This window comes from Eurosta solidaginis, chromosome 1, assembly GCF_040869045.1.
Source record: "Eurosta solidaginis isolate ZX-2024a chromosome 1, ASM4086904v1, whole genome shotgun sequence".
Classification (NCBI taxonomy): Eukaryota; Metazoa; Arthropoda; class Insecta; order Diptera; family Tephritidae; genus Eurosta; species Eurosta solidaginis.
In genome coordinates, this window is record NC_090319.1 from 2,858,336 (window position 1) to 2,874,071 (window position 15,736).

Here is a 15,736-nt window from a genome sequence, read left to right on the forward strand (position 1 = left end):
ACAATTTTAAGATTTTAGACTTTTTTTTAAAATATTTTTAAAATTTAAACCGAATAAAACTAAAAAACACAGTTGTTCATTTAGTATAAACAAGTTTCATTAATTGCCTTAACCGTTGAATGGTTTAAAATTAAGGCTCAAATTTCTAACCGCGCACATGTGTACAAAATATTTGCGTGGTCTCGCCTTGTATAATGGTTTCTTTGAATTAAGAATTAGGATTGATATCAAAACTAATCTTGGTGTAGTTTTAGCACTAAAATAATGCAATGTCAAAAAGTTTGACGTAATTGTCAGTATTACACGTTATGGAGTGATAATAATAAATCCAACGGATAAATACCCTCCCTTCTTTATAGTGAAAAGTGAATCTGTTATATGAAATGAGTTCGAATGAGAGTTAAAATCATGACACAAATACCGAAAAGGTTCACTTAATTCGAAATTAGTTCTGCACTGCCTCAAAAGAAGAGGTTTGTAATGTCCTGACGCTCGTGATGGGACATTGAAGTTTACTTCGTTCAAAAGAAAGGGGCTAGAAATCAGTCCATTCAATAGTTTAGCCATGAATAATACGCCTATCATTTCTCTATGACTTGCGAGAGTTGGAAGATTGATAAGCTTTAACCGGCTAGTATAAGGTGGAAGATTATACCCACAGTCCCAATGAAAATTCCTTAAAGAAAAAAGTAAAAATTGCTTCTGTATTGCATGAACTTGATATCGCTAATTTCAGTCTATTGATCCACATTCTAGGATCGGTCTAACTAATGTGGTAAAAAGGGCTTTATTACATAAGGGTCACTAAATTCTTTAGACCATCGTTTCACGAATGATAGAACACATCTAGCCTTATTGACAATAGCCATAATATGAAGGTTGAAACTAAGTTTAGCATCCATCGTAACTCTCAAGTCAGCAAAATAATTTACTGATACAAGACAAAAGTTATTAATTACGTAAGGGGTTGCTGGCAAAGATCTTCGAGAGAGGCACATGAATTTGCATTTATTGAAGTTCAGCGGCATTGAATTTACGTTGCACCAAGTAACCAAGCCGTTTAGATCCGCTTGAAGCAAGGGACGTTCTTTGATAAACGCATAAGACCTAAAAAGTTTTACATCATCAGCATACATTAAGATTTTGGAATATTTTATAGTGGTACAGATATCATTAATAAATAGTAAGAACAGAATTGGACCAAGGTGACTGCCGGTGAATGAAATGCTTTTCACACAGAGTATAATAACTTTGATTGGATAACAGTTGGTTGTACAGGTATAAAGAATCGAGATAGATATAGACTTCCATATATCAAAATCATCAGTGTCGACAAAAAATTTGATTGAGCCATGTCCGTCCGTCCGTATGTCCCTTAACACGATAACTTGAGTAAATATTGAGATATCTTCACTAAATTTGGTACATGAGCTTATCTGGACCCAGAATAGATTTGTATTGAAAATGGGCGTAATCGGATGATAAACACGCCCACTTTTTATATATATGAATAACATTTTTGAAAACACAAAAAACCTGATTATTTAGTAAATAATACACCTAGAATGTTGGAATTTGACGTGTGTACTGATATTGAGGCTTTTGATAAAAATTTTGTTTACAATTGGCGTGGCACCGCCCACTTGTGCTAAAATCAATTTTACAAATGTTATTAATCATAAATCGTTAAAATTCGGCCGATGTTGCTTTTACTATAAGGAATGCTTTGAAGAAAAATTAACGACATCGGTTAAGGACCACGCCCACTTTTATAGAAAAGATTTTTAAAAGGTTCGTAAAATTATCACCAACGCTAGAGCGTCCAGCTTTTTCAAATGTTACTGTCTTCAGCCAGGCTGGCAAATTTTCATTGTCTTGCTGATCGTTGCCATTTTGTATGGGCTCCATGGGGGATTTAAAAATCTAGTGTGGATTTATTTGGAAATATATAAAAAGAAAAAATAAGTTCTTCGTTCTCAACCTTGCACACAAAAAAAGTGTTAACACTTTTCGGAGTGACATCAAAACTAATTTTTGAGTGTACGCTGTTGCTCGTGGTATTACCGTAATTGCAGATGTGAACGCCATGGGTTCAAGCGCGGGCCGAAGCAACATTCAAATAAATTTTTTTTTTCATTATAACTTAAATTCTATTTTTCCAGTTTGGGGATTAAATCCACACTCTTGGTTTGTGTTATGTGTTGTTGCTGTATTAACGATAAATACACTCCCCGAAAGTTTTGGGGAGTGTTATCATTTTTAATGGCCCTCTATCGGGTATAGATCCGGTACGTTCCGTGTAATAAGCGCCATTAAGGTGCTAGCCCGATCATCTCGACAACGACGGTTATGACCACATTAAACCTTCTAGACCATTGATTCAAGGGACAATATACAGCTTCTCCAATCCAATTGTCAACCTCACCTACGCGTGGCGAAACCTGTATCATTGACAACCAAGGCTCTGGCGACCCGGAACTCCTGATGGATCTAGGGAGTGGGAGGGCGTTATGGCCTAGAAGGTTTCATGTAGTCATACCAAATCTTTTCCGATATCGTCGGGCTAATTAATACCTTTATGGTGCTTGGTACCGGAACGTAACGGATCTGCATCCGGAAAAAGACCATCAACATCGATAACACTCCCCAAGGCCTTCGAGGAGTGTCCTTATCGCTACAACAACAACAATAACAACAACAACCATACCGCCCTCCCCACCCTAGTTCCATGAGGAACTAATATGTGTATTATACATTCATATTTCTAGCAGGATTCCCCTTGCTTTGGTGAGGTTGGCAATTGGGTTGCGGAAGCTCTGAAGCTATAAAGCTTTGTATTGCGCTTATCAACCCCTTGAATCCCTTTTTTGTGTGTAATATGTATTTCCGAACTTAAAAACGGCTCGAGGCTGATAATACTGAAGTAGTGAACGAACTTCTTATAATGATAAATACTGAAATCAAGATCAAGAAAATTTAAAAACTTTTCTTGATTTTTTTAGGTTTTTTTGTTCCTCAAGTTATTCAAAAGACACTAAGGTACTTCGTCAAAGCAAAGGAATATCTTTCTAAATGAAATGCATGTTTTAGTTTATATGCAGTCACATTTGCATGCATTTTTGAGATACATTTTTCGCATGTTCGCCAAATGTACATGAAACGATTGATTGTTGCATTTTTATAAAATCAAGTTAAACGAACGATTCGTTTCCATAGCATAACTTGCTTAAAGGCTTCATTCTCCATTACGAAATGAAAGTTCGTTTCGCCACAGAGACGAATCGCTAGTGTATTTGCACTATGACATCATATCATATGACAACTGCTTTTGCCTTCGTGTTTGACATAAAGTAAGAAAGGAAAAAGCCAAACGAAAATAATAGAGAATACCATTGCTCGACGAAATCTATTGGAGGCGAATCGGTCGTCTGAGCTATCATTTGCAATACAGAATAAAGTCCTAAAACAAAGGTTGTGATGTTGCAAGATCGGAAAATAACGGACCGGAATAATACTTATTTTGAGGGCAAAATTCTTATTTTAAGAAAGGCATGTTAAGGCCCAGTTGCCGAAGTTATGCTTTTAACTCACAATTAGCTTCACATGAGAGGTTAAACTCATACATTTTTCACAAAGTTAAGAATGAATTATGATCAAAAAAAAAAAAAAATAACTTGCCCTTCTGTAAGTGGGTCTTATATTTACAAAATTAAATCTAAGCAATTTGCTCTGGTTTTTAGATGGACGTTTTCCCCCTCAGTGTATTTTTTCTAAAAGTAAGTTGAAGGAACCGGTTTTTTTGAAACATGAAAATAGTCATTAGAAGAAATAATATTTACGAAATATTCACTTTAATTAATTATTAAATAAACTTTATAGCAAGGCGGGATAACGTCCCATTTTGCTGCTCATATTAGTTTAAGCGGCCAAAGTAGCAGCTTAGGTGGAGTTCAAATTTGCTTTAAAAACCAGGACTTGACTGGACTCTAATCCTGCCATTTCGGCCGATTAAGCTAATATGAACAGTAAAGTTTTAAATTACAGAACAAAACAGCAACAAATAGTCAACTTTAACTGGAGTTTAAACTCGCACCGAAAAGCCGGTCCTTAAACTGGGAGAAACGCAGTTTTCTCTGCTATTAAACATGGTGAATGTGAATTGTGAATGGCTTATATCCCGGAAATATGGTGTCGTTTTTAACGTTACCTTATTACAATTATCAGAAACAATTTTAACTGGAACGTGGATTAAGTTCACATCTAGATGGCGCAATTACTTATGGGCGGAGCTATGTGTAATGTGTAATAATGAACATACACACATATCTATTATAAAGGGTGGGAAACTGTATTTCTTTGAAAAATACATACATATATGTATATGTAGCCCTGCATGTGACTTTGTACCAGAGCAATGGCATCATCACTTCATAGTTTTGCAAGCTATTTCAAAGCGCTGGAAAATGATGTGGGCATTTTTTTTTTTCATTTTCTACTTATTTATAAAATTATTTTTAAGATAAAGGCACCAATAATGAATATTATTAAATATGTTTAATTAAGTACACAATATGGTTATGACTAAGACTTTTTGGCTACGTCAAGTTTGTCACCAGCTTTACACAATGCTGTCTAATGCGCTATTAGGGTCCAGGTTTCTGATTCCCGGGCACCATGCAACCAATGTAGGTATCTGATAAGAAATCATTATACAGCAGGTTCATAAGTTTCCCTAACGAATACAGAAAACTAAAATTAAAAAACAGTTTTTTCAGTAATCTTTAAACATAAAACCTGAATTTATACTAGAGCCGAAGATCCCGGCACTCCTCGGGTATCTCTTTACCTTGATAAAATCATCAGCCCGAACTTACATATCAAAATTGAGAACCAAAAATTCCAAAAGTAATCAAATTGCAGGAATTTGAAAACAGGATGCTCTAGTTGATCCTTTTAAACAAAACTTTCGAGTGATGACCTTTCTATTAAGATAGGTCGATGTCTAAATTGTATTATTTCATCTGTATGCATACTTACATATGCATCTCGTAACTACGCCGCGTTTTCTAATGTTCTTAGTTCTAAACAATTTGCTGAATAAATAAATTTAAATGAAAAACAGAATTTAAAATTTTTTTTTTTTTCTAATTCATGGGAAGAGGAATTGAATTTTCTAGCAATGCTGCAAAAATGCTCTTATTTTGTAAAAACTTAATTCCATGAAATCTTCAAAGCAACACTTTAAGAAACAATTTAGTCTTGGGGTGTACTTTTAAAATATTTTTGCATTACTGCAGAAGAATTTGTTACGGCAATATCGTCGATGATCTCCCTATTTTTGCTGCGAGTTCAGAAACGCCCTATCCCAGAATTGTTTTCCGAAACGAACTAATGGGGCATTTTTGTCGGGATCGCCCTTCGGAAGTGATTTGGCAAACACTCCTAGTATATTTCTGCCATGAAAAGCTTCTCAGTGAAAACTCATCTGCCATGCATATGCCATTCGGAGTCGGCGTAAAAAAACATGGGACTACATGTCCCACCAATTTGTAATAAAAAATTTATTAAAAATAAAAAAACAGCAGGAAGGAAATTGAAAGATAAGCTGGACCTAAATCTCTTCAGAGCTGTATCGCGCCTTGCATCTAATTTTAATTTTAATTTTTAAGATTCGTGATACTACCTTAACACCAGACTAGTGTAGCTTCAGTCACTGTAAAAATAAATGTAATAAGCAACGCCTTCCTAAAGATCTTCCATTCTCGCAAATTTTGCTAGAACACATTCATTCCTTAATTTTGCACAGTGTAGTCGGATGGACTTCAAACCCGAATTAATTGTTGCGCGATCTCGTATTTGTTTAGCTTAAACATTTTTTCACCAACGACTCCATCGCCAAATATCAACAAATATTTAGGTATTTTCATAAAGTGATTTTATAGGTTTCCTCAATAAGTGAAAAGTAATAAATAATTTCAACAAATAAATGTATGTTCACAGTTATTTACCTCTTGCTTCTATAAAGTTATTAATTTTTTTTGTAATATTTGCAACGAGTGATTTCACTGTCAGTGTGTGCAGAGCGATTGGTTAGTATTCTAGAGCAGAGCCGGCCAAAAGTTGCACATTGCGCAATTTGAGTACGTATTTTCACACAGACACTAACGATGTGCGATCACGATCGTTTGCTTTCGCTTGTCACTCACTAAAATCAACAGTGAATGCAAAAGGAAAAGTCCATGCTACTTTTTGGGCACATAATAAAAACAATATGCTGCAAGGTTAAAGTGACTTTTAATACGTTTTAGTTAGTATTATTAAGTTCCTTTGAACATACATATTAATATTGACAATTTAAATATTAATAATTAATTAATTATTAATAAATATTGACAATTTAATATAAGTAACTTTTTATACGTTCTACTTAGTTTTATTAATTTTTATAATTTTTTTTTATTGAATAACTATATGTTTTGAAAATATATATTTCTATCTTTACATTTACTTTGTTTTATAGTTCTTTCTTAATGAAAAAATTATTTTTTTAAGTAAATTTTGCATTGAAGAAACACCATATCTTCTTTTATAAAAAAGTTTTATCTGGCTAGCTCGACCTCCGCGTTCTTATTTATATGAATATAAGTAAATATTGTTAGGATTAGCTTGAAATCAAATAACCAGAGTCCTTTTTAATTTCGAACTTCACAGTTCACATTTTCTTTTAGCACACTGTGGGGAGTTGTCACTCAATTTTTACACACACTTATACAATTGTTTTAGTATTTGTGTGGCCGGCTCTGTTCTAGAGATTGGTATTGCCAAGCCTATTTTGCGGTAAAAAGTTCCATTGATATCTTTTCACTCGTTTCAATCTACTTAATATAAAAACACTAACAAAGAGTATAAATCCCCTACTCTAGATCAGCAACCAGCGGTGACTCCCGAACAAATGCAGCACAGTGGGATGAAATAACTAAATTGCTTCTTTAAATTTTAATGCTAACATTTAACATAAAATTGTTTAGAAAAATTTCAGCACTATATTGCAGTATCATATCGAAGACATTTTAATTAGCTGATCATTGTCTTGTCTTGATTTTTCCGATACATATGTTTTTTTGTTATTGGTACTAAAGCAAAATTACAAAATTTGTTTTCACACGGCGATGGTTACCAGGGGGTCAATTCCCTAACTGTGAAAAACTGAAAAATGTACACTTATCGAAAACTCATTTGCACACAAAATTTACACTTAAAATTTTCATGCGATTCTGTAAAGTATTGTGCGCATTGTTTTGCTGAATGAGCGCTGAATGTAAAACTCATATGTCAGTGAGAAAATGTTTATCAAACGCCATGAAAAGAAAAAAGTTATTCTGCAATAGTGCGTATGAGTTTTGAATGTCACAGTAGTGTACACTGGCTGCCAAGAAAACTCACAAAGTTTTTATCAGTGAGTTTTCTTGTTCACAGTTTTGCTTTACAGAATCAGAATTTCAAAGTTTACACAATATCTTGTGTACACTTTAAAACTCACAGATAGCGAATAGGGCCCCACGACATGTTTCTGAATTTCACGTTGTTATACTTCATACTGGTTTAAAGGCAGATGACTCTATTCACTCAGCAGTTTTGAAACTAGTCTCTAAGTAATGCCTTGTTGTTGCTATTCCTTGTTATATATACTACGGTACATATCTACTCTATGTTTTATCCATATTGTGAGGAATAATTTTTGACGCGTTCAACAGAACTTGTTAGTGACATTGGATTTTTTGTTCTTTTAAAGACATCCTTCCGAATGTTATGCGATATACCAACATTACTACTATAGTGTAAAACGATAACAGCGTAAGTAGTGTTGAAATTTTTTTATTTAAATATAAATCTTAGTATTTGTTTGAGACACAATATGATTGCCTTAATGTCACACTGTGTAAAAGCCATGGCAAACAGCAATCACCTCGGCTTTTTACTTTTGTTATCAGACACCAATTGGCAAACAGTTCTAATCGACGAAATGGGAGTACTTCACCAATTCTTTGACTGATAATTCTAATTTATGTATGATAACTGATTGATGTTAATGGTTGTGATAATGTGCTGAAGATTATAAATCCATATGTATAATTTACTCATTAACTGTAAAGGTAATTCCCAACGCGAAATACCACAATTAAGGACGAACGTTCGTTTCGCCTCAGAGACGAATCGCTGGTGTATTTGCACTATGTTAAACGATGGAAACATATCATTTGACACTTGCTTTCGCCTTCCTGTTTGACATAAAGTAAGAAAAGTAAGGGCCGAAAGAAATTTATAGAGAATATCATTGCTAGCCGAAATCTTTTGGAGGCGAATCGTTCGTCTGAGCCATTGTGAATTCATACTAGTGAAAAATCTTTCTATTCCTCCATTACTATACCTACGCGTCAAATAATAGCTGACAGGGAGAACTGCCGTCGCGAATGGCCAGAGAATGGAAGCAAGGTTTGTTTTTTGCTCACAGTTATTAATTTGAAGTGCCATGAAATGCCCATTTGTGTTTCAAATCAGCTTTTCTTTTAAATGTGTATGCAGAAAATCATTACATATTAATATTCATTTCTGAAATCTAGTTAATAGATTAAATGTGAGCAGCCAGTTACGCAAACATTTTAGAATATGTAAATAATGCAATATATCAGTTGTCTACAAAATGTTTGATAAACACTATTGAACAAATGATTTAAGTAATCGAACAGCGATTGAACAGGTGATCGAGGCTGTTTACTATTGTGAACGAATTTATCAAACATTCGCCACTTGTATGAATTCACATTGGTCTGAGCTATCGTTCGCAATACAGAATGAAACCCTAAAAATAAAAATAAAAATCTTACAATACCATTCCGAACAAAACAGAAATAAAAGATTTGTTTCAGTCATTTAGCCTCTATAAATATTTTTTTTTTAATATCTATTTTAACGTTTTAACAACGAAACCGGAATTTTTTAGTTAGTGGTTTCAGGTAATGCAGAGCATCGGCCCATGGCTTGCGCAACACTGTTATATAAAAAACCGAGTTGGTATATGCTTTTGAAGTGTGTATGTACTTCTATCTATGAGTATATATGTATGTACATACTTATATATGATTCTAAAATATATATGGATGTTGATTGAACATGTGATAATAATTTAGATATTTTCGATATTCCTACGTACATACATCTGCGAGTAAAATAATAGCAGCAAAAATGATTTGCAACATGATACGTTAATTTTTTTTTTTTTATTTTTGTTAACGTCGGCTGCCGTGGTATGGTGATACTGTGCTCCGCCTTTAAGCCACCGATAAAAATTTAGAAACAAGTTTTTTCAATTAGGAAAAAGTTTTTCTAAACAGAATCGCCCCTTAAATGTTCAACTGTCATTCAAAAATATTATTTTAATGGAAATAACTTTCCAATGCTTCTAAATAGCTTAGTGCACAAACAAATTTTGCTATCAAACCCGCACTTTGTATTGTTTCAAATAAAAACCAAATTAGTGTGAATTTCACCTCCAAGAAGTTAAGTTATAATTATAAAAAAAAAAAAACAAAAAAATGGATGGACAATTACACAAAAGTTTTTCACATTGCACTATTTTGGTGCTAGGCGGCCACCGTTTTAAAATTTTAGAAATAAGGTTTTTAAATTAGAAGAAATTTTTTCTAAGCGGGGTCGCCCCTCTGCCGTGTTTAGCAAGCACTCCGAGTGTATTTCTGCCATGAAAAGCTCTCAGTGAAAACTCATCCGTTCGGAGTCGGCATAAAACAAGTAGGTCCCGTCCCGCCAATTTGTAAGAAAAATTAAAAAGGAGCACGACGCAAATTGGAAGAGAAGCTCGGCCTAAAACCTCTTTGGGGGTTATCGCGCCTTACATTTTTTTTTTTTATTTTGGTGCTAAATTTAAAATTAGTTTTATTCATACTCCGAAAAGTGTTAACACAGCACTTTATTTTTTTTTTTTTGTGTGAGTGAAAATATTTTCCGTTGGCCTTTCATTTTCTGGAAAAATGTTACCCTATGTTGAAATCTTAAATTATAACCTTTGAACTAGGTCAGCTGGCGCTTTCCAAAATAGCTAAATTTGTAGGTAATGGTAGCCCTTTTCCTATTTCAGGGAAATATTTCGCAAGAGAAGCACATAAACTTAAATGGAGCTGAAAAGGACCAACAGAGCGACATTTTTTGCAGAAAATAAAACGCCATTAGTGGATAGAAAACTTTTCCCACTATGCCCACACATTTCGCTTCAATAACGGTTTATATCAAAATTGCATATTAAAATCCAAATACCATTGGACGCTTTCAGGGAATACTATTTTTGTTGACACGTTGCAAGAATCGAAACCGCTATAAATGCGTGGGTGCTCAAGGAAATTTTTGAGTAACAAAAATGGAAAAACGTAGAAAACTTTTTTCAGTGCTCTGATCTGTTGACAAAATTCTACTTTTGTTTAAATTAATAAAAAATTAAAAGAAGCTCTTCGCACTCAAAATTAACGCACAAACAAGAACCTAAAAATAAAACACTATCAGCATAAATAAATAGTGGTTCGCCTCTAATTTGCTTTTCATATTTGTTTATTCGTGACAAAAATTATGCCTCTATAATGCTAAACATAAATATTAATGTTGGATTATTTGGTGAGTGATAATGAAAACAAAATACATTAATACATACATACATACAAACAAAAACAAACTAGTGCTGAGATTATAATACTCGTAAGACCAGTGTTATGTAATACATAGGTACATATGGGGAGTTCCAAATCAAAACACTATAAATGCAGACTAAATTTTGTTTAAGATATGGATGGGATTCAACTTCACTTCCTGAAAAACAAAAAGTATAATTTGTGGAACATTTCATATGGAATATTTACGTTTCCTAGACAGAGAGCATGATTCAATCACAAGAGGTTTGCTCGACAGGCGAATTTTTTGACAATTGCAGCCATTTTGCTCCCAAATCGAATTGACATCCGTTAACTGTGTTGTTTCTTTGCAATTTTTCGAAAAATATTAGTAGTAGAAATAGGAAGCAATCAGTTTACAAATCCCCTATAAATACTGAACTGCATTATTCCTTAAAACATTTATTTTAACTTTATGATGAATTTTTTAACTATGCCATGATCTATTAGTGTGGAACATAGGTAATTTTTTGAAAAGTACGGACACCAAGGAATCGTGCACTTTCGTAAACCTATGAACATACGAAACCTAAACCACTTCAAAATTCATCGTTCAACGTCAAAAACTCTACTAGTAAATCGATTTATGTAAAAATGTAATTAGTAAATATCGGAGATGCCATAACGAAATGTACTCATTGAGCATGTTAACTTATTCATTCCGTAAGTTCGGAAAATTCGTCTCTATTTAATTATTTGGGGAATCGATTTATATTTGGAATATTATGTAGTATATACTTATTTGATATATTCGGACCACGTCAGGTAGTATGAAACGAACGTGTTCCGAATATTCTAAATTAACGGAAGACTTCCATGACTACTCAACGTAAAGGAGCTTTCCGAAATTTCAGAATAAAAAGGTGAATACTCCCTGTGTAGCAGGACCGCATAAAAGCTGAACTCTTCTGTCAAAGTCAAGACCGGAATATAAAGTTCTAAGACGATAAGCCATTTTTTTTGGATGACCATGTCGGCTGCCTTTTCAATATCGTCCTATCTCAAAATACTTTTCAAAAACTTCCCATTTCATGATTTGTCACAAAAACGCCCTATATTAGAATTAGATTGAAGAACGCCTCAGAATGGTTTTCATTAACTCTCTATTGTGTCAAAATGCATTGAACTTGTGCTCATATAAGGAGTTTTTGAAAAAAATTTTGGTAGTGTATTTTTGAATAAAATTCTAAACCAACATAGCTCTTTATAAATTCACGAAATATTTAGTTGAAAATGAATTATTTCCTCCAAAACCTGTTGGCATTTACAAATTTATTATCACTACGAATATACTACTAAATGTACTATACTACAATTTTCGCTAAAGGGGATTGAATTATTCCCCGCTTTCCTTACTTCGTAAAAGCAACCCGTCCAGATTTTTCAATTTGGGAGTGTGAAAGCTCTGCCGTCATTGAAGAACAAACCTCTAGTAATTGAATCATGGACAGAATTGTCCTAATATACATCATAGTGTACAAGTACAAGTGTGTTGACTTATCTGTCAAGCATTCTGACAGGCACTCGCTGGATTCGGAATGACAGCGAATTCAAAATGGATACCATTACCGAATGCTCCGAATGATTGAAAAATTGAAAAAGTCCATACGATTGGTAGTCAAAAATGTTGTCGTTGAGACTAAAAATGCGACTCTAGACCTGAGATTTCCATCAGGTGAGCGAGGCTGTTTGTAGTTTTGACGTTTATCGCTTAGTGAACACACTTGGTATAGGTACACTATGATATACATATGTACCTACATACATAAATCGAAGTTTTTACAATTTTTGGGTTGAAAATTTCGTTATGTTTATATCATGGTTCAACTATATGGTTGGCTCATCTGTGCAATAACAAAATATGTCTGTTCAAATTTTCAAAATCTGTGTATTAGTTAGTGCGAATGGTATGGAATGGAAACATAAAACATAGCAGTTTTTGTATGTGTAAGTAAAATGTTGCCAATGTGTTGGTTTCATTTTGAGTTTGCCATCTCCTTTTGACAATCCCTTCGACCATGCAATGACATAAATAAAATCAGCTGATGAGATGAGCCAACCTGTATAATTGAACCATGCATAAAACTTAGCAGTTTTTGTATGTCTAAGAAAATGTTGCCAATGTGTTGGTTTCATTTTGAGTTTGCTATCTTCTTTTGACAACCCCATCGGCCATGCAATGAAATAAATAAAATCAGCTGATGAGATGAGCCAACCATATGATTGAACCATGGTTTATATTGAGGGGAAACGTTCCAAAACGATATTTTTTGTAATTCTACTTGTATTTTTCTTAAAATTTTTTGGTATATTTTTTGACGTTTTGTTTTTATTTTCTATTACATTCTAATAAAAAAAAACGTTTAATTGCAAAACTAGATATTTACTTAATAATGAAAGTTAACTAAAACAGTTACGCCAAAAACACGCCGCGATTGCTCATCCACGGTATAACTATTTCCAAATGCTTTCGATAAAGAGGATTTCTAAACATTGCAGCTCTAAAACGTTCACAATCTTTAGATAATCCAAGAACCTGGCCTCCAGCAGCCTCTTTTGGATCCAATAGAGCAATGGCCATAACACTCAAGGCTGATGTTAGTCCTATAGTAAAAATAAAATGTGTTTTATTTGTTTATCTATGGAAGCTTGCAATATATTTAAATAAAAGCACGTAAGCGTGTCTAGGTTCGGGTGAAACTGAACATTCTATACCCAGCGGTGGCACATAGTTTAAGGAGATAATCAAAGATAAATGTCACAAACAATGAATGAGATGAAAGCTGAAAGGTAGTTCTTATTTATATGCAAATATTGTCCTCCGAAAGATATAGCCTCTTGCAGTAACCGTCATAAAAATAATATTTTTACCATATTTCGTTGGGACTGGCAAAGTATTTTCGAGACTCTAAACGATTAACTAAATAAGGACAAAGCCGCGCCCATTTTCAACCATATCACTGTTGTTGTTTTATTAACGACAAAGACACTGCCTGAAGGTTTTGGGGAGTGTTATCGATGTTTATGGCCATTTGCCCGATATAGATCCGGTACGTTCCGGTAACAAAGTAACATTAAGGTACTAGCCCGACCAGCTCGGGAACGATTAATATGACCACATTAAACTTTCTAGGCCATCCCGCCCACCGCCCCCTAGTTCCATGAGGAACTTGGGGTCGCCAGAGCTTCGCCCGCTAAATATGTGTGTGATACATTCATATTTGTAACAGGATTCCCCTCAGGTACGTGAGGTTGACAATTGGGTTGCGGAAGCTTCGAAGCTATACAGTTTTGTATTGCACTTATCAAGCCCTTGAATCCCTTCTACCATGTCACTAACGGAAAGTGTCGGATCTGTTGAATACTACGTCGATCTAAAAATAAGGAGATCCTATAATCTTCCGCAATACTGCAGTGTCTTTCAGGCGGAAATTGTAGCCGTTAAGATAGCAACCGAATTTCCGGAGGAAGCGTGCTTAAGCTGCAGTCACATCAATATACATATTGAAAGTCAGATAAATATTAAGTCAAAAATCTCACACAAGAAGCATTGTAGATACTTCGCTCTGATCATATATCTATACTGGGTTCCCGGTAATAAAGGGATAGAAACTAACGAAAAGGCCGATGAATGAGCAAAGGAGGGTGCAGAAGTCGATAAATCGACGGTAGACGTCCCAATCCGTAAGGGTGAAATGAAATGGAGACAGGAGTTGCATATGATCCACCGGCAGGAAAGACGTGGACAGAAGCGTGTGGCTGAAAAATGTCGAAGATCATGTGCAAATCCTACGACGATAGAGTCACAAAATTGCTTATATCTCTAAAGAGAGAAAATTTAAGGCTCACGATGAGCATAGTAATTGGATTACTGTGTGGAAATAAAATTCCAAAATTCAACTTACGACTTGCAAAACTTTTAAATTTTCTTCTTTTGATTGTGGGTGGTGCCACGATTGTTTTTGAAAATTTTACAAAATTTGTACTTTAGGTCATAACTAGCCAAGTTGTATCACCAGAATTTGTTAATGCACTATCGAATTTTTTCCGATTTTCGAAACTTTCGATATAGAAAAACTGGACATGACATCGTCAGATTTATCTTATTTTCAGCATAATCTGCCACTTTGATAAATTTGGTCAAAATAACACCATTTTTCTGAACTTATCAAGCGTTTTGACATAAAGAAGTAGTCGGCCTTGGTTTCTTTATACAATTGCAACCCTCCTCATTTGACTCGTTATAATACCCAGTTTAAAAGTACAGCTGGGTATACAACTTTGGTGAAAATATTTTCGATTTTCCTGAGCCAAATGAAAATTGTTTACGGGTGACAAATCAAACGCACCGTAAGCTCTATACGTTTCCCGTTACACCATTTTAGTAATCCACTTGCCTTACACGTCGTAATTCAAAATTTTGGGACCGAAATCCGAAGACGGAATCAGAATTGAAGCATGCGTCCCTAACCTAAGCTACCATTTGAAGGAAGCAAATTATAGGTGCTACACAACAGCAAAAACATCTATCTGATGAACCGAGCTTTTTCAGATCTAACTGTGTGATATAAATAAATATACATACTATGAATTTTTTTAAACTTTAGAACAACTCACCCCATATGCTATATTTATGCATTGCGATGTGAATAGCTTTCAGCGTTGGCACTTTTTTCGGATAATTCAAAAGCTTTAGGCTCCTCGATAAATTTTCGTGATAGTAGCTAATAAAGTAATCAAAATGCTTTACTTTGATATCGTAACTCGTTGACGACATCAAAAAATAATGCAAATCCTTCGCAGGTGTGCCATAATTTGCCAATTGGTAATCGATAAGTAATGTATTAATTAACTTTCCTTCGCTATCGTATTTAAACATCAAATTGTTGCACCAACTGTCACCATGATTCAAAACATTAAATTCTTTTGGATCGATATTCGCTGTCTGGAACATTTCATCGAGCAGGTTAACTAAAGTTTTCTCCTAATAATGAAGATAGAAT

The 15,736-nt window shown here is 34.3% G+C and overlaps 1 protein-coding gene across 1 annotated transcript in view; it reads right to left on the minus strand.

Annotated features, from left to right (window-relative positions):
• Positions 1-15,736, minus strand: part of LOC137253636 (uncharacterized) — a 38,949-nt gene that overhangs the window by 20,001 nt on the left and 3,212 nt on the right. The window contains exons 3-4 of the mRNA XM_067790989.1: positions 15,351-15,717; positions 13,151-13,337 (exon numbers count right to left, since the gene is read on the minus strand). Coding sequence (XP_067647090.1) covers positions 13,151-13,337; positions 15,351-15,717 — 554 coding nt within the window. The remainder of the gene's footprint in view (positions 1-13,150; positions 13,338-15,350; positions 15,718-15,736) is intronic.